The 24,563-nt window shown below is 39.5% G+C and overlaps 3 protein-coding genes across 5 annotated transcripts; 1 reads left to right on the top strand and 2 right to left on the bottom strand.

Annotated features, from left to right (window-relative positions):
* Positions 1–376: 376 nt before the first annotated feature.
* LOC121262562 (endoribonuclease YBEY, chloroplastic) lies at positions 377–7,608 on the bottom strand. Its single transcript, XM_041165086.1, is given in 13 exon segments — positions 377–735; positions 1,194–1,382; positions 1,978–2,028; positions 2,115–2,234; positions 2,737–2,808; positions 3,050–3,142; positions 3,373–3,473; positions 3,558–3,626; positions 3,744–3,921; positions 5,922–6,017; positions 6,092–6,114; positions 6,117–6,342; positions 7,069–7,608. Coding segments are annotated over 13 exon segments (1,791 nt in total). The 5' UTR covers positions 7,474–7,608; the 3' UTR covers positions 377–567.
* Positions 7,609–7,679: 71 nt separating this feature from the next.
* LOC121262561 (nuclear poly(A) polymerase 4-like) lies at positions 7,680–14,018 on the top strand. 3 transcript variants are annotated; one of them, XR_005940125.1, is made up of 11 exons: positions 7,680–8,220; positions 8,317–8,394; positions 8,798–8,905; positions 9,831–9,893; positions 9,978–10,139; positions 10,502–10,615; positions 10,773–10,835; positions 10,948–11,277; positions 11,364–11,528; positions 11,686–12,859; positions 13,373–14,018. XR_005940125.1 is itself a non-coding variant. In XM_041165085.1 (11 exons), exons 2-11 carry the CDS (start codon positions 8,089–8,091, stop codon positions 12,448–12,450), a joined length of 1,980 nt encoding a protein of 659 aa, XP_041021019.1. In that variant the 5' UTR covers positions 7,680–7,837; positions 8,045–8,088; the 3' UTR covers positions 12,451–14,018. The 3 variants fall into 3 exon arrangements, 2 of the variants coding, with proteins under 2 accessions (XP_041021019.1, XP_041021018.1); XM_041165085.1 differs by having other exon boundaries at positions 7,680–7,837; positions 8,045–8,220; positions 11,686–14,018; XM_041165084.1 differs by having other exon boundaries at positions 11,686–14,018.
* Positions 14,019–14,276: 258 nt separating this feature from the next.
* Positions 14,277–17,805, bottom strand: LOC121262560 (receptor-like protein kinase HSL1). Its single transcript, XM_041165083.1, has 2 exons — positions 15,112–17,805; positions 14,277–14,992 (listed from the first exon to the last, which is right to left on the bottom strand). The coding sequence occupies exons 1-2, from the start codon at positions 17,786–17,788 to the stop codon at positions 14,553–14,555; spliced, it is 3,117 nt and encodes a 1,038-aa protein (XP_041021017.1). The 5' UTR covers positions 17,789–17,805; the 3' UTR covers positions 14,277–14,552.
* Between the last annotated feature and the right edge of the window lie 6,758 nt (positions 17,806–24,563).

Below are 24,563 nucleotides of genomic sequence, written 5' to 3'. Positions count from 1 at the left end.
CCTCTTCTATAGCGAACCATTTTGAATAAGAGCACTTGGACCCATCTCTTTGTCCATTGTTAAGAAAAAAACACGACATAATAATGTTAAACGTGTTTTTCTCTCTGATTGGTTGGTTCCTAGTCGAATATGATTAGGATACAAATGGAAGTTAATTTCACTTTAAATTTCTGGAATAAAAATTAAGAATAATGCTACATACAGTTGTAAAAGTATGCAAGCGTCATGCAGTCGTTTTAAAAAAAAGTGAGATTTACTATTAAAAAATTAAATTTCTTTTCACGCTTGTACACCCACGATTGTAACTATCATTTCTCATATCAAGTCACATTTGCCTGTTTATTTAAACCATCATATGTGAATGAATTTCGGAAAATAAAAAGGAAAATTCGAGATGAAATTTATTTCAAATCTGATTCAATGAGTATAAATAGATTTGTTCTCGCCCTTTTGGCTGAGCTCATTTAATGTTTCTCCTGAGAGAAAAATAATTGAGAAAAAAAAGGGAAACCAGCAACACGTCGCCACCCTTGAAAGTGTCTAGCATATATAGTCATGAAACGAAGCTCAGAACGCATACCGGTAGATGGCATCGGCAACGCCATCCTCATCGTTGCTGCCACCAATTACATTGGCCACAGCTTTCGTCTTCTCTGATCCATTACTAAGAGCAACGCCCAATGAAGCCAGCTCAAGCATCTCAACGTCATTTTCTCCATCGCCAATAGCCATTACCTAAATGGTTCATTGATTAGAATCGTTCAGGGTGTCGGGTTATAATTGGCCCGTCTCCAAACAATAAAAAAAACGTCAAACTTAAATTACAGTATCCTCCAAACGTGCGGAACGATGCTCCTAGGAATAGGATCATTACGTAATACACCGAACATCTGCTCTATCGAGGCCAATGGAGGCCATGCTGCACTTCATGGTGTGAAAATGCAGATCGAGGGGCATTAATCAAGTAAAAGAAAAAAATCTACGAAATAATAAATAATTTTTTTTTCTAAGTTTTTTTTTTTTTTTTTTTTGGGGGGGGGGGTCCTCGAGCTTCGGCTCTGCTCCTACGGTGCTACAGTTGGATTAAACACCCTTTTCGTTCCAAGGATTTTGATGGTCAGAGAGAATGGATGGAGTTTCCTTAAAAATGTGAACAAGATTGGAGAACATGTATAATCGTGAATTGTCCATACCTCTTCTGCAGTGATACCCAAATGATCAAGCAGAATTTTTACTCCACTCCCTTTTGAAGTTCCATGCGGAACAATTTCAAGCATGTCTGGCACAGCTTGAACAACAGTGGCACGATCTCTTGTTGCTTCTGTCCAGTATGGCCGCAAAGTGGTAGCCACTCCCACAGGAGTGTCTAAGAAGATCATTTTCTGTGAATCCAAAAGATACGTGCATAACAAGGAGTCATTATTTTGAACACCAAAAGAGATTTTCTCCCTTCTAAAGTTTAGTACGCCTGGATGCTGCCTAATCATGTAAATACGGGTAATACACATCGGACCACATTCATATGAGTAAGGACGGTGCTCCTAAAGTACAAGATTTTTGGCTGGGTGGTTAGCTCAAGAGCAAGTAGGATAAATTGCAAAGGTAAACTAAGGCCATTAAAAGTTTTTATTTTTATTTTTTTTATTTTATTTTTTTTAAATAATTAACTAAGGCCTTTAAAAGTTTTTCTCCAAAGAAAAGAAAAGAAAGTGTATGTTTGAATCACAAGACATTTGGAGCAGACTTGGGTCACTACTTTTTCTTATTATTATTAATGTTGAGAGGAAAAGCCCAATGCATATATAACTTGCACATTTAAGGGATGTGCTTATAATAATATAATGTGCATGCATAAGCTTTTGAAAGGATTGCAATGAAACTAAAAGATAAGCATATTTCCGTGAATTCACACCAAAGAAAATAGGCAGTCAAGAGGGAGGGAGGGAGAGAGAAGGGAGTATTCATTCAAGGGCGTACCTGTATGTCAGCTGCAGCCAAGAGATGCTCAACTGATGGCATGATCTCTGCCTGTTAAGGTTTTTCTGGTAAATTATACAAATTAAGAAGCCTTTACCCAACAAACATAACATAGTATTAACAAGTCTATGAGGTACCTTTGGCTCATGATATATAGTGTGCAGTGAGTCAACGAGTGTGTGATCAAATAGGGTTAAGCATCGATCTTTGGTGAATGCGATGAGAGGAATTTTATTCTCCCAGGAGTAAAGACAAGCCTGCAAATTTGAGTGACGTAAATCTTCGCTCTATGCAAAATGGAAAAAGAATCCTCCAATAAAGCAATAATATCTTCCATGCTTGTTAAGGTATATAGTTTTCAAATTTTTATTAACGAGTGGCGGATTTTGAGGGAGTCGTGCAGAAGAAGAGCCTTACTCCTAGAGGCGCTAGCGCACTACAAGTAGCAGCAGCCCCTTTCTTATTATTAGTAAGATGGGTTTGGAACCCTTATTATTAGAGAAAGGGGAAAGGGGATTCCCTTTGCCAAGGAGAGAATCAGTCTTTAATTTTACATGGTGTTAGGCAGAAGGGCTCTACTCATAATATAATGAGATTTTAGGATTTAAGTTCTTCCAATTGGAACTTGAGGGAATATATTTACAAAAATATATTTCAGTCTTCATAATCTATCAAACTTACATATCATAAATTCTGCTAATCTTTTAGTTGTGTTAATCAGTAAGATAACAAGGGGTAATGGGGTACAAGGGATATTACCTCTCTGCAGACATCTGGATCTAAATTCCTTCTAAAAACTTCCCGACCTTGTCGACCATAAACAAGCAAACCCTAGAATCAAGCATATTATTATGAATATACTTAAAATATACATGTTAAAAGTAACTTTGGGCGTACAAATGCCCAAATTAAAAAACATGAGCAATAAGAGCTCCCTGAACCAAAGACTAAGCAAGTCTCTGCCCAGAGATGCAACTCATTCTCTTACATATTCAACTTCTAGATATGGAGTAACTTTACTGAAAATAAGCAAGATGCCGAAATATGAGAGAACGAAGGCAAAGTGATAAACCTGTAAGAAAACCCCGGGAGAAAATTCTGAAACAACACCATCTTTTCCAGATAAATCTACCATTTTTAAAATGCTTATCACAGCTGGACGGGCCTGTACCCAAAAATTTAATAAGAACTGATGGTCACACAGACAAGCAGTGTTATCCAACACACGAGAAAAAAGTATAATAAGAAATAATGCAGCAGCATCAACTAAACACAAAACGATTCAAGTAAACAGATTGAGATAAATACAGACAATGTATTTTCCAAGTAGGGAACGATATTCAAATACACTTCCATTAAAATGTTGTGATAGTTAATGAAGTTAGATGCTCTTACTTTTCCAGTGGCTATCACCACTTTTACACCCCTTGACACAGCCTCTTTCAGGGCCTTGACATTTGCTGATGAAATTTGACTTCTGCTGTTTAGCAGCGTACCTTGCATATGAAAAAGAAAGATGTTATAAGCTATGAACAGGATCCAAAACACCCATGTACCCAGTACTGTAAGCATTATCTCACCATCCATATCACAGAAGATATAGTTGAACTTCGGTTTATAAAATCGAAGACTGCCTTCTTTCTTCCTGTCTTTTAACAATCCGACTGTAAGATGATCTCAAAAAAAAAAACTTATATATAGCATGTTATAGCTTCAAAATGTATATCAAATATATACATCCAATAATAGATAAAGAGTGAAATCACCATCTGTATATTCGTTATAAGAGTTTGCATTTGTTTCAGCATCATATGCACTCTGAATTAATCCTTTCCCCTTCCACCCGAGACTCTTCAAAAGGCGTTCCTCTTCCTTTTCCATTTCTGCTTCAGCCTCTTCACTGATCTCATGATCAAATCCCAAAAGATGTAACAGCCCATGCACCTGCAGGATTGTTAAGTAGCTATAGTTCTCAGGCAGCGTGCGTTAAAACTCCTTTTCGAAACTTTGGGGGCAGGGAAATGGACAAGTGTAACGCTCAAATACGTGGCCTTCATATCTTGGGCTACTACCAGCTGAAAAACACAAAATATTACATACGTCCTCTCAAATTTTTTTTTTTATAGGTGCGTCCTCTCAATTCTTTTGATTTTTTAAGTACACACCGTACAAGAAATTTATGATCCATATATTGGATTTAACAAAGCCTTCAAGATAAAGCGGAAAAAGAACGTATATTCTCTTCACATTCTTCCCATTCAACATAGTGTCAAAATGAATAGTGTCAAAATGAATAGATCAGTCGGCAAGTATGGTAGGATGGACAGGTAAGGTGGGCTTTGTCCCAACCTGTCCAGATTAACAGATTAGAAAGCATTAATTTGCAATTCCCATTTCAGCCCCATGAACATGTTGATTTCAACAATTTTTTTTGATAAGTAATAATTGTATTCAAAGAAATAGGCATAAGCCCAAGTACACAGGACGTATACAAAGGAAACACCTACAACTTCCAAAAACAAAAAGAAACTGACACCAGAAAACTAAAACATATGCAGAAAATTATCCGCCATTATAAAAGCTTTAGCCCAAGAACTCAAAGTACTCAAGAAAAAATCCCTAAGATCTCCCAATGAGCGTTCTTTATCTTCAAAGCATCTCCCATTTCTTTCAAGCCATATGCACCACATAAGACAAGGAGGAATCATCTTCCAAACTCTCGCTGCCTTCTTACAGCCCTTCAAACCCTTCCACCCTACCAATAAATCCACCACTTCTCTAGGCATTATCCAATGTAATCCTGTCCAACTCAAAACCTCATTCCACAAGAATCTTGACACTTCGCAGTGAAGAAAAATGTGATTTACAGATTCTCCTTCCCTTTTACACATGACACACCAATCAGCAATAAACAGACCTCTCCTTCTAAGATTATCAGTAGTCAATACTTTGCCCAAAGAAGCCACCCAACAGAGAAAAGCAACCTTAGAGGGAACTTTCACTTTCCATATACTTTTCCAAAGAAAAACACAACTACTATGGCTTGACAAAACTCTGCCATAAGTAGAAACTGAAAACTTTGCATTTCCAGCAGGAATCCACACCATACTATCCTCTCTTTCTAGCACCAACTTTGAACTATAGAGTTTTACCAGCAGAGCCTTAACTTCATCCACTTCCCAGTCATTAACGTCCCTTTTAAAAATGATATTCCATTCAACCTTGTTGTTACCACTGCAGTAAGAATCATAAATAGATGCATTATGATCCCTAGCAATTTTGAAAAGGGTAGGAAATTCCAGCTTGAGAGCAGTATCCCCACACCACAGATCATGCCAAAAGAGAATCCTCTTTCCATCTCCCACCTTCAATCTGAAATTATTGGAGAAGGAATCCCATCATTTTCTAATAAATTTCCACAAACTAACCCCATAAGCTCCACTAGCTGCTTTAGTACACCAACCACCCCACAAACTTCCATATTTCACATATTACAGCAATTGAATGGATAATGCAAACCAATCTCATATTACGGCAGTTTACATAATGGTATTGGGTAACATTGCGAATGACCACATAACTCCAATTAACCTTAAACAAATGCATATGAGCCCAACCTCTAACTGTGGAATGTTACAACCGGGTAGAATAGAGTTGCTTTTTGTTACCAATGCAATACAACTTTCATTTGACAGGTGAAAGCAATTACAGAAGTCCAGGTTACCTTCCACTCATATTCTCAGCAATTTGATTCTAGCCAAATCGATATATCCTTTTTAAGAGACCAGGGAAAATGCATGCGTATTATTTTAAACAATTAAGTATGAAAGGGAGAGCAATGACATGACTCATCTAAAAATAATCACAAGAGAATGGAGATCATGCCATCAAAACACATAATTTTGAGAAAATACAAAATATAATTAAAATGTTCGTAGACAAACCATGAGGATGCGTATCTCATCAAGAAGAGTATGCCCTCTTTCCTCAGCTTGTCTGGCAGCTGTCTCAACAGAAATTACAATGTCACCTAACAGAAGCTGCAATAATGAGAATCAGTCAACTGTTTTATCATTAAAGATAAAGCCTTCAGTTAATGGCTTCAAGTTCTTACAATTGGAAGCTTAAGTTCAGGGCATGTTGTGACATGGAGAGAACATCAGTGGGATGATCCTCATCCCTCCATTCTTTGTTGAGTTTGCAAATGAACTCATCATTGCAAAGAAGCAGAGACAACTCTACGTTTTCAAATCCACCAACATCACTTATAGCAGTATCCCTTGTTCTATATGCAGAATCTTTTAAGCCATCAAATGCTAATTTCATTGCCATTGGAACATTTAAACGAAGCATTTCTGCAATACTCTGCAGCATGTACAAAAAAAGATAGATGGAAGAATCAAATCATCAATCAAAAAGGAGGAACTTCCCCCATCCCCATTGAAGGGGAAGAATCATACTAAACTTGTATGACATATTCCATAACTCATGTGCAGTGGAATACTTATAAATGCTACTTAGAAGAAACCGAGTTCCACCCAACTTCAAAGTTAAGACCAGGCAAGCAAGTCTACGATTTATGTTCTTAATGCAAAGGAGATAAAAACTCGACCAAAGAAAAAGAAAATAGGAGTAATCCTGAAAGACAGAGAAACAGATCATTCCACATATACTTGACAAGTGTAACCAACAACTCGAGATTGTTACATGATGCTTAGTAAAATGTTTGTACATATCTCAACAACCAGGAAAAAGAAAAAGTGAAATTTCGTAGCAATTTCACCTCCTCCACACCCTTTAGTGGATAAAAAATAACCCTAGTGCAGCATGTTATATAACTAGCTTACGTATTCCCTTTTAATAGCGCAGGCTCTCACATGGCAACAACATATATTGTCTTAGGCATTCATTCATAAATCTTACCGAAGAGGGAGCCATTTTCATGACCAAACCTCCAAATGGAAATATTTTCACGTGAATTTTAACACAGGCGCGCAGACACTAACGCATTCCGTAATAAACCTAAATGCCTTGAAATTAGAAGGCTTCCAGCGATACATAATGCGAAGGTAATACAAAGAGGTGAATTACCAGAATTTCAGCATCGTCGGGCAAATCTTCTTCAATGCAAATACTGACATTGAGCTCCAATTCTTTCTCCTTGCTCTTCGAAGGCCGCCTCCTCACCTTCCGATACTCTCTCTGAGCGGCCCAAACCCTTCCCAGCGGCCTCAAACCCCTCCCATCTTCTCTGCAGAGAGAGTCGAACCCCCGACCGGAAAGCGAAGATTTCAGAGACGGAGAGACATGTAGACTACTCGTATTGATAAGAAAGCGTGATTGCGCGGAGGCACGGATGGAGGAAATGGTCTTGGGAGCGGGGCTGAGAGGGAGCGGAGTGGGGCGCGAGAGGACACGCGCCATGGAAGGAGACCTCGAAGAGAGAAGTGGAGGTGGGTGGAGGTTGCGGAGGAGAGGGGAGAGGCGTGGAAGCATAAAGAGGAGGCTTAGAGGAAGGAGGAATGTCAGCTTGAGCTCGGGTTGCTTTGGTTTTGTTGGGCAGTGACGGTGACAACGACATGAACGATCTCTCGCAAGTCTACGACTCCGCAATAGCCTTACAAGGGTTTTAGGGCTCTATTAGCCCAAAAATATAAAAATAAAAATAAAACAAAACAAAACAAAATTTAGTTTATTTTTACTTTTTAAAACCGGAAGCTGGTTTTAACTCCTTGTGTCAGTTCTTGGATCTTTCGCACACCGGCACTCTCATCACCACTTCGAGATCGATCTCTCTCTCTCTCTCTCTCTCCTCATATCATATTCCGCGTTTGACCGGCAAACCTCGCCTACATCGAAGGTTAGGGTTTTGATCTTTTCTCGTTTCCGACTTCTCCACGCAGTTATTTTTCATCGCCTCACTCTGTCCGTCTTTCAGATTCCCGCCTTGACTTTGTTCTCATCTCAATTTCTCTCTTCAACCTTCACCCAAACATGATCTGCTTTATGATTTGCTGAACACGTTCGATCTCCGTTGCCATTGCTTTTGTATTTATATCAATTTTAGGCCAGGTTGATTCAGTGTGTGTTCTTTTAAAAGAAAAATTACCTATGAAAGTGGTGGGTTCTGAGAGTCCGAACGATTCTTCGCCACAATTGGCGAAGAAGTACGGCATCACAAAGCCGATCTCTCTTGCTGGGCCCGCTGAGGCTGATCGTCACCGCAATATGGAACTGGACAAGGTATTTTTTTTTCTTTTTTTAATGGTTCGGTTTGTTATATCCACATTATTCTGAATTTGCTTGTGTCTACGGGTAAAACTACAATATTGTTGGCAGTTCTTGATTGATTCGGGGCTGTATGAGAGTAAGGATGAAGCTGAGAGGAGAAAAGAGGTCCTGGACCGCATTGATCAGGTAATTAATTGATTAGTTATGTTGTTTTGGTGACTGCATTTTCAGGACAATAGTGTATATGTACTTGCCATCAAGTTATGTAGTGGTGGATACTTAGTTTTGCAAGCTGTGCGATTCAAAAATATTTGGGCTTGATGTATGATTAAATGGATTAAAGGAAATCACCGATAAAAATGATGGTGGAAATACGATGAAAGAATTCATTCTGTTCGATCTTTGATGGATTCAGCTGCCACATGGTTTCGTCTCTATCTTGTCCATGAATAATTGATCCAAGTGACACACCATTGCTAACTTGTCTTGTTGACTAAAACATTGGCATTTTAGCTTCTTGTAATTTTTGCATTCTGCACTTTTTTCCGTGGAATGCATTTCTGCTTCACTGACAAAACCTTTGTTGTAGATTGTAAAAGGTTGGGTCAAGCAGTTAACCCGCCAGAGAGGCTACACAGATCAGATGGTGGAGGATGCAAATGCTGTCATTTTTACTTTTGGCTCTTATCGTCTGGGGGTCAGTATGAGTTTTCTTACACTTTTTATTATAAGCGAGCACAATCTCTTATACCTTGTTATATTCGTCTCCTAGCTATTTTAGTCCAGCCTCGCAAATTTCTTATTCGGTAGTGTATAATCTTGTGAGCTTTACGTGCAGAGTCTTATACTATTTTTTTCCATTTGTTTGCTGGAGGACCAACTTAGGATCATCTTGAGTTCAGAAATAAGAATCAAGTTACCTGCCAGAATGTTGTACTATCCTTTTTGGTAAATTGCGTCATTATTGTGATATGCTTGGGATGGGGAAACTCAAATTCAACTATGAAGCACCCCAATATATCAGTACCAATGAAAGTTTCTGGCAATATTTTCTAGATTAATTTGGAGGAAAGAGAGGAGTTTGTGTCAAGTGATTATTTGGGGCACACGGTCCTTCTCTTGGCAGAAATCCAATAACCAGGCTGGCCCTTCTTATTAATAGTTGATCCCATTTTATGGTCCTTAATTGGTAATTCCTTTCTCATAGTGCAAGCATCACCCAAGATGGTGGGAGTAGAGATGAGGATTATATCTTCATCATTCTCACATTCAGTTGTACATTTAACTTAGACAGCTAGTTGTTATATGTGGGAAGTGCTCCTGTCCTGATTTTGGTCTTGCTTCTGCTGTTATGCTGCCGGTGAATATGGTGCAGCCAAAAAATGTACAAGAAAAGTAAATCATTTTAGATTCTGACCAATTCTTGTGGTATAATATCCCTCTCTCAACTTATATCCTCAAACAGGTGTTGTGAGCGCAAGAAATGTTACTCACTATTAAAAAAAAAATATGTTACTCTCACTAGATTCTAACCATATACACACATATATATTCTCACACTTTTGATGTCCTCCAAGTAACAACTACCACTTTCTAGTATCACGTACCTACTATATTGACAGGTCCATGGGCCAGGGGCTGACATTGACACATTGTGTGTGGGGCCATCATATGTGAATCGAGATGTGAGTCAAATATGATCATTGTTGTTCGGTTTTATTGAGTCCAAACAATTAAGCTTCACCTAACACACAATTGTCTTTTCCCAGGAAGATTTTTTTGTGGTTTTGCATAATATTCTGGCTGAAATGGAAGAAGTTACTGAGCTTCAGCCAGTTCCAGATGCTCATGTCCCAGTTATGAAATTCAAGTTCCTGGGAATATCGATTGATCTTCTCTATGCGAGTATATCTCTTTTGGTAGTTCCAGAAGTAAGTTTGAGTGCAGCTCTTTGAGCTTGTTCATCTAGTTATGTTTCACAGTAGTCTTTATAGATTATGTCTCTTCATGCTTCATGGCTCTTTTTAAAAGATGGTTTCTTTCTATGAATTATGTGCTGTTGCTTATTCACTTCTTTGGTAAACCAGGCTTTCTAGAGTTCTTGTAGTCACTCGCATAAGCCACAATTATAGTTAGTGTGATTGCTTAACTTGCATCGAATGGATAAAAAAAATTTATCTTGATTGTTTCTGACTGATACACCATGTCCTTTTGCACTGGAATCTTCTAGTGATTGAGATTTTGGGATCTAAAGGACGCATATATGTTGCATCTACTTGCATCTTCTCAATAGGACCTGGACATCTCGGATGGATCTGTGCTGTACAATGTTGATGAGCAAACTGTCCGAAGTCTTAATGGCTGCAGGGTTGCAGATCAAATTCTTAAACTTGTTCCAAATGTTGAGGTAAAGAATCCTTATGCTTTACCCTGTTTATATTTATATTTCTCCTTTTTTATTAGTAAACAAAATTTTATTGATCATAAGAATAGCAAGAGCCCAAGTATACTGTTTATACCTCTATTTTATTGTTTTTATGGTCTGTTCCTATATGCAATTGTAGCACTTTCGCATGACACTCAGATGCTTGAAGTTTTGGGCTAAAATGCGAGGTGTTTATTCAAATGTAAGACTTTTGTATTTGTCTGTTTTTCATTGCTCAGCATTTTTCCAATGAGTCTCGCTTCACATTTTAATTTTATATCATGGTTTCTATTTTTTTCTTATCTTTTATGTAGGTGACTGGATTCCTTGGTGGCGTAAATTGGGCTCTTTTGGTTGCTCGGGTATGCCAGCTTTATCCCAATGCCATTCCTAGTATGCTGGTTTCTCGATTCTTCAGAGTTTATACACAATGGCGTTGGCCGAACCCTGTGATGTTATGTTCAATAGAAGAGAATGAACTTGGGTTTCCTGTATGGCATCCTCGCAAAAACCCTAGGGACCGACTTCATCACATGCCAATAATAACTCCTGCATACCCTTGTATGAATTCTAGCTACAATGTCTCAGGAAGTACTCTCCGTGTTATGGTGGAGCAGTTCCACCATGGTCATAGGATCTGTGAGGTTTGATTTTGCACCCGCCCCTCCCCCTTTCTACTCCATATAGGTTGCTTCATTTGATTTGATGACATGCCTTTGTGATTTGGCAGGATATTGAACTGAACAAAGCCCAATGGAGTGCTCTATTTGAGCCGTATCTATTCTTCGAAGCATACAAAAACTATTTACAGGTGGATGTAATTGCGGCTGATGCTGATGATATGCTAGCTTGGAAGGGATGGGTGGAATCTCGGTTTAGACAGCTTACCCTGAAGGTTAAATCTATCTTTTAGACATCCCTAAAAAGCAGGAGTAAACTTCACTGTGTTTTAGGCTATTTTTTATGTGTTTGCAATTGTTGAATATTTTACATGCTTGAGACAGGAGGTACAGTTTACTTTATTACTAATGCTTTCTGTTTATCCTGGGCAGATAGAGAGGGACACAGATGGGATGCTTCAGTGCCATCCTTGTCCAAATGAATATGTAGACATGTCCAAGCCGTGTTCTCATTGTGCTTTCTTCATGGGCTTGCAGAGGAAAGAGGGTGTTAGAGGTCAAGAAGGCCAGCAATTTGATATACGTGGAACAGTTGATGAGTTCAGGCAAGAGATCAATATGTACATGTTTTGGAAACCAGGGATGGATATTTTTGTTTCTCATGTTCGTCGAAAGCAGCTCCCTGCTTTTGTTTTCCCTGATGGTTATAAACGATCTCGATTGTCAAGGCACATAAGCCAGCAGGCTGAAAAAACTTGTGAAGATGTCGTGGGGTGCCAGTCTGCGTTTAAGGAAAGGCGTCCCAAGAGGAAAAATGATCCTGCAATGATGGATGCGGAGCCCAGTAATCCAAATAAGCGAGTTTCTATTAGATTAGGGTGTTTAACGACTGGGGATGTAGATATTAATTCTGAGGTTAGGTCTTGTGGTATACAGTTGGGGAGTGAAGAGGAGGGTGTCAAACAAAATCATGTGCATAATGGTGAAACTGTTGTTGATGACTCTGTCAGCCAAGCTGAGCAAACTTTTGTGAGTGATAAGTTGCCCGAAGTTAAAAATGAAGTACTGTTAACTGATGCAGTGGAGAAACCTTCACCCATGGAGTTGCTCGCTTCATATGAGTTACCTAATGCTGTAACTGGGGAAGCATATCAGATTGGTCTGAATGGGGACAAAGTCGGGGTAGCTTTCATGTAACCAAAGCACTGGAGAAACCTGCAGGAAACTGCTTACATGGATAAAATACCTGCAGGAAACTGTCAAAGCCGGGGTAGCTTTCATGTAACCAAAGCACTGGAGAAACCTGCAGGAAACTGCTGAATTGGAGGAAGATGCTGATAAAAAATTAGTCAAACCATGAAATCAGGCGATTAAATAAAATGCTGAAAGTGGGCTCAAACTAAGTTGCAGTACTTGGAACCTCCGGTGCAATTTGGTTGTGGGCATCTTAGGGGTGTCAATGAGAAAAATCGAAGTTCTGGAGATAAGTGGGAGTCTTAAATCATTTCAGGACGATGCATGTGATGCAGATACTGATTTGCTTTTGGCAAATGGGCGTTTCGATACGAGCGGAGCATTTCAAAAAGACTTGCCTCAAGACATGGAGGTTCTGAATCTAAACTTTCTGATCCTTTTTCTATCAAGTGTCTCCGCCTCTTTTCTCCCTCCTTTTATCTCTCTGTGGTTATGTGGTTGGGTTACTGACGGAGAGCAAGCCTGTTTGTAGGTTCCCAATTCATTTTAGACTCTAATTCTTATGGAATCCCCCCTCACTCTTTTTTTCTCTCTATCTGGCTGGATCATTCGGGAGAGAGAAAGCTCTTTTGTGGGTTGTTGTTTCATTCTCCATATGCTGTTATCGAAATTATTCTATGGAATTTTGCTTTTTCTTAATCATTTGATAATTCTAATTTTTTGCACAGAAAATCTCCCAACTGGTGCATATGTGGTGGCAGGTCCTGCACCACTATACATCATGCTCACAGTGACTGTGCATAGAACCTGGCTATCTTTATATCTCTAAGACTCAGAGACATGACACTCTCCTCTTGTTTCTGGTCTCTAATATATTGTTATGGGGCCTAACTTGTTCTTTTACCCCTGCTTTTGTCTTGTGTAGCCAAATATTGCACTTGAGAATGTTGTAAATTCCGGGCTAGATCAGAATCTATGAAAGTGCCGATGACAAGGCATGTTATCCAAACTTTAGGTTTTTTTAATGCAAGTCATAATATCTTTATACCGTGCTGTTTCTTGTGTACAACTCTTGTATGCAGGTTTTGTCTCTTAACAGCTTAAATACTCAGGTGGTGACTATAACTGAACGGGGGTTCGTTTCTATGAAAGGAGAGAGCCAGCACCTTGGTAAGTGACACATTCCTTGCTGGCTTTCATTATGGTTTTTTCCAGGTGTGCATTGTCTCTGGTCTTGTGAGCTGAGAGCTGGGGTCGGCAAAGTGAAGACATCCCATAGCTTGGCGTGGATTTTTAGGTTTCACTGTGCTGCTGAATGCTATTATAAAGCACGATGGTGCTTTGAAGACTGGTCTCCGTTTTCTACTTTTCTTTTGCTGGTGGATGTGATGATGAAAGAACTCCTTTTAACTAGGACAAACAAGTTTTTTTTTTTTTTTTTTTTTTTGGCGGGGGGGTCTATTTTTCCCACCCTAAACTGTTGTAGTTTGTGGGCTTTCTTCCCCCTTGAGAGTTCTCTAAACCTTGTAGCTTCTAGAGATGATTTATTGTAACAAGAATTTTGTTGAACCCTTGCTCATCTTGTCTTGTCTTCTCTCTGACAACACAAATTTCGTGCCTCGTCAGTAGTAGACGTTTGCATATATGAGCGGGGTGTTCTATAGTTAGCAGTTTCAGATACTCTTTTGGTGTTGCTGATGATACGGTCTATCAGGAAGCATGTGAAAGACGATCTCTTTTTCAGCCAAATTCCAGAAAATAAGAGTATATTACTGTCATAACAAGGTGGAAAAATCTTTATGGTGGCTTTTCCAGATATTATACCCAGGTTTCCAATGTAGTTACACGTTTATTCATTGTTGTCACTTGCGTTATTTTTGGAAATTAGTTCACCAAACAAGGTTTTGTCAAGGCTTTGCAAAGAGTGGTTCAAGGTTCCGATGAAGCAGAAGCCTTGTACACACACTTGGTTCTTCATTTGTTGATTCTGCCAGAAGAGTTCCCGAATTTTCTTGGAAACTATTTGGTACATCATACTAAACGAAGCTCTAGAGTCTAGACACCGTGATTGCAGTTATACAAAACTACTTAATACATCATGCGCATTAAACTAAGCTATCATCATCTTCCATGGATACTTTCTTACTGCTCTTGTAACTAGAAAGATATGTAGCACTGCCAAGAAGAGGAGCTACATCGAATTCGCTTCTCGTCTTTTTCCCTTCGTAACATCCCAGAGAACCACGGCGGCAAAGAATCTCCAAAACCTCCTTCATGGAAGGCCGAGTTGAAGGTGAATTGTGAGTACAAATGAGTCCTAGTTTAAAAATACTAATCATCTCTTCCAAGTAACATGGTTTCTTGATTTCACTGTCGAGGGCATCAATTATAGGCTTCCCTCCGAGGTAGTGCCGCGATGCCCACTCTGCTAGGTTTCTGTTCTCGTCTCCGCAATTGGGTTCTCTTCCAGTGACGAGTTCAAGAAGTACAACTCCAAAACTGTAAACATCGATCTTCTCGTTGACCTTTGTTGCATAAGCGTATTCTGTAACGTAAATAAATAAATAAGACGTTCTGAAAACAGTTTCCGATACTAGACCCTTTTTCTGTACTTGTTTCAAAAGCAGAAGAATTTTCAATATACTAATGAGAAGATGATCTTACCTGGGGCGATGTAGCCCAAAGAGCCTGCGACATCAGACATCGTGTGGGACTCTCCGTGCTTACCCAACATCCTGGCTAGCCCAAAATCTGCTATGCTTGCCCTGAAATCAGAATCCAACAAAATGTTGCTAGACTTCACATCTCGATGAATGACCGGAGGAGAACAGTCATAGTGCATATAACACAGTCCTTGTGCTGCCCCAACTGCAATCTGCAACCTCCTTGGCCAATCCAAGACCATATGTTGCGCAGGGTTTGTCCCTGTCATCGATTTTCCCTTCTTCCCGTGGAGCCATCTATCCAGACTGTGATTTTCCTTGTACTCATAGACGAGAAGCTTTGAATTCTCACTCGAAAAACAGCACAGCAACTTTACTATGTTGGAATGCCTTATCGTGCCCAGTATTTGAACCTCGGCTAGAAATTCTCTCTCCAGCCTGTGATCCAATATCTTGTTGTTACAAATTCTTTTCACGGCAACAAACTCACCGGGAATGTTTGTAGCAATCCGATATACTTTCCCTGACCCGCCACTTCCTATAAGGTTGTTCTCCGTCAAATTCGACGGGATGTTCACTTTTGTGAAATCCAATCTCTGGAATGAGGTAAGCTTCCAAGTTGAAAGATCGCGTCTGTGCTTTGTCCTGCGATAGTTTCTGAACTTATAGAATGCCGACAAAACAGCGACCATGAAAACAACAATCGCGAGAACGAGAATCATGGCTAGATAGGTAGAGGACAGTTTGTCGGAATCATGGGTTTTGGTGTAACAGCTTGGAAGGTCTAGGTTTGGACTAACAGCACATAGGTTGGAATTATTGAGGAAACTGTTTCCATATGCAAGGTTATCAAACTGATATGGGATTTTCCCAGATAGATGGTTGGAGGACAAGTTGAGTGAAGTGAGCCTCAAATGGCCAATTTCAGGTGGGATTTCACCCGACAATTGGTTCTGCGATAAGTCCAAATAAATGAGGTCAGGTAGAGAACCGATCACGGCTGGGATTTGGCCAGAAAGCTCATTTCTTGATAGGTTCAAAGTTGTTAGCGACTTCCATGAGATTATCTCCGACGGAATTTCACCGGAAAGTTGATTACCATCCAGCAGGAGAGAACTAAGAAGTGGAAGACTCGTTAATTCCACCGGAATTCTTCCCGAGAGCAGATTGTTGCTTGCCTCAAAGACAACCAGGTTCACCCAGAGAGTGACTCCGACAGGAATTTGACCTGAGAATTTGTTGTTACCAATTTCCAACCTTGACAAATTCCGAGCCAACTTACTAGGAAGCTCGCCCGAAAACGAGTTGTCACTTAACATCAAGGTTGATAGATTGAATGATGTCCAAAGGCCAGGAGGAACCTCACCGGAGAAGTTGTTTCCATGAAGCTGAACCGTGCGCAGAGTACGACAATTTCCTACCCATTTCGGCAGTTCCCCGCCGAGATTATTGGAAAATGTGATCAGTCCTTGCAAAGCACCTCCAGCGCATAAGTTTTCCGGCAATGGACCATTCAGTTGATTTTCCGAGATTTCAAATGCCTCGAGCTCCGAATGCAGGCCTAGCTCCGATGGCAAAGTTCCGGTCAACTTGTTGCTAAAAACTCGAAAATCAATCAGTGGAAGTAGACCTAAACTTCTCGGAATGCCGCCGGTTAATTGGTTTGCGAACAAATTCAGTACTTCCAAGTTTTTTAATTTCCCGAAATCTTCAGGAATCGAACCGGTCAAATTGTTCTTAGAAATATCAAGTTTGATCAAATTTGACGTCTCGACCAAGCTCGGCAGCTCCCCGGACAATTTGTTATTGAAGAGATAGACGAAGCTTAAATTCCTTAACAACAACAATCTACTAGGAATGGCACCTGCCAAATTGTTCCTTGACAAATCCAAGTGCTCGAGGCTCAAAAGACCGGAGATGTTTTCCGGTATTTCGCCGATCAAATTCGTCTGCTTCATCCACAAAAACTTCAACTTCCTCAACCCTCCAAACTCTGGTGGTATCGGCGCAGGCACCAACTTTTCATTGTACGCCATGCCCAAAACTTCGAGATTGGACAAGTTCCCAATTTCTTTCGGAAACGTGCCGTTAAACAAGTTTTCATGGAGGTACAAGGCTTGTAGCTCCGGCAGCTTCCCGATGGCGACGGGGATATCGCCGGAGAAATTGTTCGCACTGAGGTCTAAGTACTGGAGAGTCGGAATCCGGTCGATGTCCTCCGGGATTGCACCGACGAAATAGTTCTGGGAGAGATCAAGAGTATGGAGCTTGGAGCAATTGTATAGGACTCTAGGAAACTCTCCGGGGATGTAATTAGAGGCGAGGACGAGGATAGCGAGGTTCTTGAGGTCGCAAATCGATCCCGGTATCTTCTCGGTGATGTTCTTCTCGCGGAGGATAATCCCGGTGACAGCGCCATCGGTGCAGTTGATCTCAGGCCAATCACACGGTGAGGATGAGGAGTTCCAGGACTGGATGGACGGTGGGTTGCCCCACTGCTGTCTAAGGTTGAGGAGGACGGTGTTTTCCGATTGAGAATTTACATGGAGGGGTATGGAGATGAGGAGAAGAAGGAAGAGGAGGAGCGGAGTTTGGGGTAACGATAGGGGTAGTTGCGGCATTTGGAGCGCGGGTTCAGTTGCCGGGAAAAGGGTGGGAAACAAACGGTCAAAATTCATATGTGGAGTACGGAAGAGGTTTTGTTACCTCGTGGGGATTTAAGATGTAATTTGAGTGTGACGTGGCCATATATCAATGGATCCCACGTGTCACCCCAAAAGTTATTGGCTGCTAATGGAAATGCAGTCAAACTAAAGACACATTTGAAAATTCTTTACAAATCCATCCATGGTTAACTAAAAACAAACAACATTTCCTTTTCAAAGACGTTCAACTTTTAATTTATATTCTTCTACATGAAATTCAGTAATTTTTTTCTTTGAGGATTTAAATTATAGGATATGTATAATCGAGTATATTGCCTATTTATAAATAAATGGATAAGAATAATGATTTTTTTAAAGGAAAATTCTCATAATTCATTTATCAGAAAAACTTACATTCATGATCGGATACATCTTGAAAGTTTCCGTATCAAACATGACATTCTAAATCAAAATAATATATTTGGAGGTCCACCAGTGCACTATTTTCTTTTGTGACTAATCTGATTTTCACTATTATTGATACTCTCTATAGATAAATATCCAAGAGATAACACTCTCTGTCTAAACAGATATTCAATATCATCCTTCATAAAAAGAGAGGACTCAACCACTATAGACAAATATCCGAAAAATGAATTTTTTTTATTTTAATTAACAATAAAAAGATAAAAAAAAGAAAGCAATAACACAAATGCAAAGAAAAAAACTGATTACAATTTGTACCAACTCCATCAGATACGGCCTTGAATTGTAAATTTTTGTTGTGATTGGCAACAGAAAAATTCAAACAAAATCGAAGTAGATGGCAATACAGCTAAAGCCGCCGCAGTTCTGATTGAATCCGTCGTTCTAGAAGGCAGAAGCTAATACTGGGTGCTGGTGGTGCACACTAATCCAATTTCTTAGGGGCAGATTAGTAAATGACAGATCATTATGAAAATCTTTATACTATATAACATTGCCGTCGGTCCAAGATGTCATAAAATATGAGCAAAAATATATATATTCTTTTCATTATTGAATTATTACCTTTTTTTCTTAATATGCATCTTAAATTATTAAAATTAATAATTGACGCATTAAATCATCAATTTTGAGTTATACGATCTAATATTCCTGGTTAGATGTTAACCAATATTGCTGTAAAATATCAAAATTTAATAGTTTAGGATATCAATTATCATAACATAATTTTCATTGAATTGCTGAGAGAGAAATAGATGTCTAAATTAAATTTCATAATATTTATTATTGCTTGTACATAACTTTTAAGTAATATTTGGTTTGTCCGGATATTAAGAATATCTCAGAATATCTATAAATAATAGAGAAATAATTAATTGAGAATATTTGAGAACAATAGTGTTATGAAACAAACTCTTAAACACTCAATATTAGTGTTGGCTAGGGGTGATACCCGCCCCCTACGGGGCGGGGCCACCCCTCCCCCGCCCCCCGCCCCCGCATATGCGGGGGTGGGGAATTTCTCCCCGGACCCCGCCCCCGCATGGCGGGGGCGGGGTCCCCCATCCGTTGGGCCGGGGTGCAGGGGTGGACCCCCACCCGTCCGCACCCCTCGCCCCCATACTGGGCCTTTGGCCCAGTACATTTTTCTGGGCCCTAATTGGCCCAGAATCGGTTTTTAGGCCACTTTGGGCCCAGAATTCGTTTTTGGGCCATTTGAGCCCATTATTTAGATTAAAAAGTATATAGATTTAAAAACAGGAAAAAAAAATATATATAAGGGATATATAGAATCATACATTGAACTATTACGTTATTAACTAATTAAGTAGTAATCATCACTAAGGCAGTAAGACACTATGCTAAAATATTTTGTTCACAATTATACAAATTAAGAGAACTAATAAACTATTACACTATTACAAACTCCTCTAAAAGAAATAAATATTACAAATTATACAATTAACTATTGTAGCAACATTACAATTAATGTTAAATGAATAAAATCATAATTTTTCAATTTGATCAATTTGATTTTGGGGTGGAGCCGTAGCGGTGAGTTCACTGAGTGGTGAGTTATGTCGATTGCTGTGAGACTGAAAATCAAGATCATAAAAGTCAATAAGTTATAAAACCTGAAATATTAATAAGTTAAAAATAAAACAAATTAGAATTAAAAAGTTATAAAGATGAAACAAAATTTTAAATGCAAAAAACAATTATGGAAGAAATTGTGCAAACCATGACAATGGTGGGTCCAATACAAAGTCATACTGCATCGGAGGTAGCCGTAGACGTCGTCTCATGTATCACTATAAGTATTAAATTTGAAATCAAATTAATGAATACCAATTAAATGAAAATAAATAAATTAAAATAAGAAATTATAAAATGAAATTAAAATAAATACCAGATCCAAACTGATCATCACTATCCTCCTCGACGTCGGCCTTCTCATACTCAAGAACATCCGGAACATGAATTGGAGTTCCCTTGATCCAATTCTGCGTGCAAATCAAAGCCTCCACAGTGGCAGGAGCTAATGAACTCCGAAATGAATCTAATACACGTCCTCCCGTGCTAAAGGCCGACTCTGAGGCTACTGTGCTAACAGGGATGGCCAAAAGTGTGCGGGCTATCTCTCCAAGGATGGGATACTTCACGGCATTCACCTTCCACCAACTTAATATATCAAAATCTCGGGAAAATGGTAGAATCTCTGCTGCTAAGTATCTGTCTATCTCTGGCTGAGCCTCTATAGAACTCCGAAGGAAGCGGGTCTGCTCATACCTCTCACCCCACTCCAATCTACGTCTTTTCCCAACCTCGACTTCAGGAAACTGTGAGCTTGAGGCTGAGGGGGTAGGTGTAGGTGCCGCAATATTACCACCCCGCATGGTGGAAAACTCATCAAATAATCTAGTAAGGGTTTCCCGAACCCTTGCTGCAATAAGCTCTGCCCATACTTGCCCGTACGCAAGGCCCAATCCAAATATCATGCCATCCAACTTATACCTCGGGTCAAAGACGACAGCTACATATAACAAAATATTAGCCTTCGTTAAATCTCCCCAATACTTGTCGTACTTTGTCCTCATAATCAATGACATCTCCCGCATCCTAATGTGACCACTCGCGACCATGTCATCTAATTCTTCTTTTACCCTACATATTTGCTGACATACAATATTGGATGTAGGGTACAAAGTTCCAGATAGCCTCATGGTGACATCGTAAAAAAGCCTCAAAAACTCTACAAAATTAGTTACAATTTCCCAATCATCCTCTACGGGTTTCCCCAATCCCCCGTGATCATCAAAATATTTAACATATTGGATGTCTTCGTCACCCAATAATGTAAATGCCAGCTTATATTCTTGGGCCGCCTCCAACATCAGAAATGTTGAGTTCCATCGTGTAGGCATATCAGTACAAAGGCCCCTCTTAGATGTTAGGCCCGCAGGTCTCGCAGCAACCTTGAATTTGTCCAACCTCGAAGGAGAAGATCTCACCCATCTCACAGCAGTCCTAACCCGAGCAATCGAGTCATGAAGATCTCTCAAACCATCAGTGACAATCAGATTCAGAATATGTGCCGCACATCTCACATGCAGACACTCACCACCCATGAGTGTCTTATTTGCCTCTCTAAGATAGGTCTTTAGATGTCCCAATGCAACATCGTTAGACGAGGCATTATCGACTGTGACTGTAACCACTCGGGTCAACCCCCACTCCTTTATTGCGGCCTCCAAGGCCTTTCCAATTGTCTCACCCTTATGATCGGTGATTTTACAAAATTTTATAATTTTCTTTTGCAATGTCCAATGACAATCAATAAAATGCACAGTCAAAGACATATAATTAAAATTTTGGATCGATGTCCAAGTGTCAGTGGTGAGACAAACAAATTGATCCGCCAATTGACCCCTCAACTTCTCCTTTTCAATGTAATAATGTTTTTTTACATCCTTTGCCACCGTGTGGCGAGAAGGAATGTTAAACCTTGGTTCCAAGTAGTGAGAATACGCTTGGAACCCTTTCCCATCAACAATTTGAAAAGGTAGCTCGTCCATTATGACCATACGAGCTAGGTGTCTTCTACACTCATCGGGATCATACTTAGTATACCCCTTCAAAGTTGCACCCCCACTAGTCTCATCCGCCATTTTTTTAAGTCCAATTTCTAGCCTAGATTGGCTTTTGTCTTGTAATGATCTTAATATTGGACTTTTTTTGCATTGCTCTTCTAAGTGCACCTTTAATTGTGAGGTGCCATGTTTCCTATAGTGACATCCATAAATTTTTCCACAATAGTTACACTTGGCTTGGGGGTTACTTGAGTCACCACCCTCTAGTTTGGTGAAATGACTCCAAACTATTGAAGCAGGTTTCTTGTTGGGCTTGGGGGCGGGGCAAGGTGCCGTAGGGCTAGGGGTAGGGGTTTGACTAGGAGGGGTAGGTGTAGGTGTAGGGGTAGGGGTAGGGGTGCCCTCGGCCTGGAAAGGAGAGCTAGCACTAGAATCTGCTGGCATATCCATGAACTCAAGCAAACAACAAATCTGAAATTATAGAAAACATAGCAAATATATAATGAACATAAAAAAAAATTAGAATAAAAAATTAGACCATATAATTCATCAAACAATTGTAAAAAATTTAAAGTCATAAATTTTAGGCATTAAAAAGACACATTAATTATTCAAGTTATAAAAAGACTTATAGTGGTTTTAGTTATTTATATATATATATATATATATTTATAACTTGAAAGACTATAAGGCATAAGCATAGCAACTATATAAATTATAATGAACATAAAAAAAAAAAAAGTAGAATAAAAAAAAGTACCACTTGACATTCATAATTTCATATATATATATATATATATATATTTCATCTTAATTCATTATATTGAATTTCGAAATACCCTAGTGCATTCCCTTTTTTTTTTTTTGTTCAATTTGGTAGGGAACATCAAATTCTGTTTTTAAACCCCTAAATTAATTTTTTAAACCCCTAGTGCATAGCAATTTTAAAGATTAAACCCCTAAATTAATTTAGGGGTTTCAAAGATTAAAACCCCTAAATTAATTTAGGGTTTCGGATTGGGCTCTTTAGGGTATTTCGAAACCCTAAATTAATTTAGGGGTTTCAAAGATTAAAACCCCTAAATTAATTTAGGGTTTCGGATTGGGCTATTTAGGGAATTTCGAAACCCTAAATTAATTTAGGGGTTTCAAAGATTAAAACCCCTAAATTAATTTAGGGTATTTCGAAACCCTAAATTAATTTAGGGGTTTCAAAGATTAAAACTCCTAAATTAATTTAGGGTTTCGGATTGGGCTCTTTAGGGTATTTCGAAACCCTAAATTAATTTAGGGGTTTCAAAGATTAAAACTCCTAAATTAATTTAGGGTTTCGGATTGGGCTCTTTAGGGTATTTCGAAACCCTAAATTAATTTAGGGGTTTCAAAGATTAAAACCCCTAAATTAATTTAGGGTTTCGGATTGAGCTCTTTAGGGTATTTCGAAACCCTAAATTAATTTAGGGGTTTCAAAGATTAAAACCCCTAAATTAATTTAGTGTTTCGGATTGGAGCCCTAGACACAATAATATTGAAATTCAGTGATTTACACACATTATATAATGCAAAAAAAAAAAAAAAAAAAATCACAGCACACAATTCACGGGTCACATTCAAAATTTCAAAGATCAAACCACATGCACAATCTAAACTCCACAGCACACAATTCACAAAATCCCATCCTCCATCTCCGATAAACCCCATCCTTCCTCCAATCTCCATTAAATATGTAAATAAAAAAAAAATTGATTTAAAAATTTGGGTTTCTTACCTTCGGAGATGAAGAGAGAGGAACCGGGTGCGAGTCGGAGTCGTGCGACGGGGATGGCGATGCAGATAGATGGACCGGGCGGCGGCTCACGGCTGCGAGAAGTAACTCAGAGAGAGAGAGAGGCGAGAGCGAGGCTGCGCCGCTGCGAGCGAGAGTGAGAACTGAGAACTGAGATGAGAAGTAGGGGGGGCTGCGTAAGGGACCAAGGGTTTCGGTTTTAATTTTAAACCCAGGCATGAAACGACGTCGTTTCATGCCTGGGTTTTTTTTTTTTTTTTTTTTTTTTTTTTTTTTTTTTTTTTATAAAATATATGTAAATAACGTATAATATATAATATAATTATATATAATTATAATTATATATATAATAATATCCGCGGGGCGGGGCGGGGCGGGGTATATCCGGGGCGGGGGTCACCCCAGCCCGCCCCCGCCCCCGGATGTTGCCCCAGATGCGGGCGGGTGGCCCCGCCGCCCGCATCTGACGGGCGGGGTGATCCGCCCCGCCTAACGGAGGCGGGGCGGAAGCGGGTCGGGGCAGCGGGGGCGGGGCCCCGCTACCCACCCCTAGTGTTGGCCATGATCAATTTCTTTCTCCATGCGTTCTGGGTCAAAAGATGATCTAGAATAGCAAGTCCTAATATAAAAGAGGGTCTTTGGTTTGTTGGGCAACACTTTTGACAATTCGGCAATAGGAGCGTCTTACGTAGTACTACAGCTTGTCTGTTTAATTAGTTTGTATATGCCCCGATTCCATGCATGCATGTATGCCCAAAATAAATCCTTCATGAACGTCCAAGCTGTTGGTCTTTATGGAAGATAGTTTATAAAGCCTATTCCCCCTTTAAAACTACTTTAGTAGTTGCATGAAGAGTCTTAACATTAATGTTGGAAAGAAAACCTCCAAAAGTTGGAAGTTTGAGCTGCCGTGAGAGAAGATCCAAGCCAAAAGCTCGTGAGTTTG

The sequence above is a fragment of the Juglans microcarpa x Juglans regia genome, chromosome 4S (genome assembly GCF_004785595.1).
Source record: "Juglans microcarpa x Juglans regia isolate MS1-56 chromosome 4S, Jm3101_v1.0, whole genome shotgun sequence".
In the NCBI taxonomy this organism is placed as follows: domain Eukaryota; kingdom Viridiplantae; phylum Streptophyta; class Magnoliopsida; order Fagales; family Juglandaceae; genus Juglans; species Juglans microcarpa x Juglans regia.
Note: the sequence above shows the minus strand (reverse complement) of the source record. Positions and strands in the feature narration are given on the sequence as shown.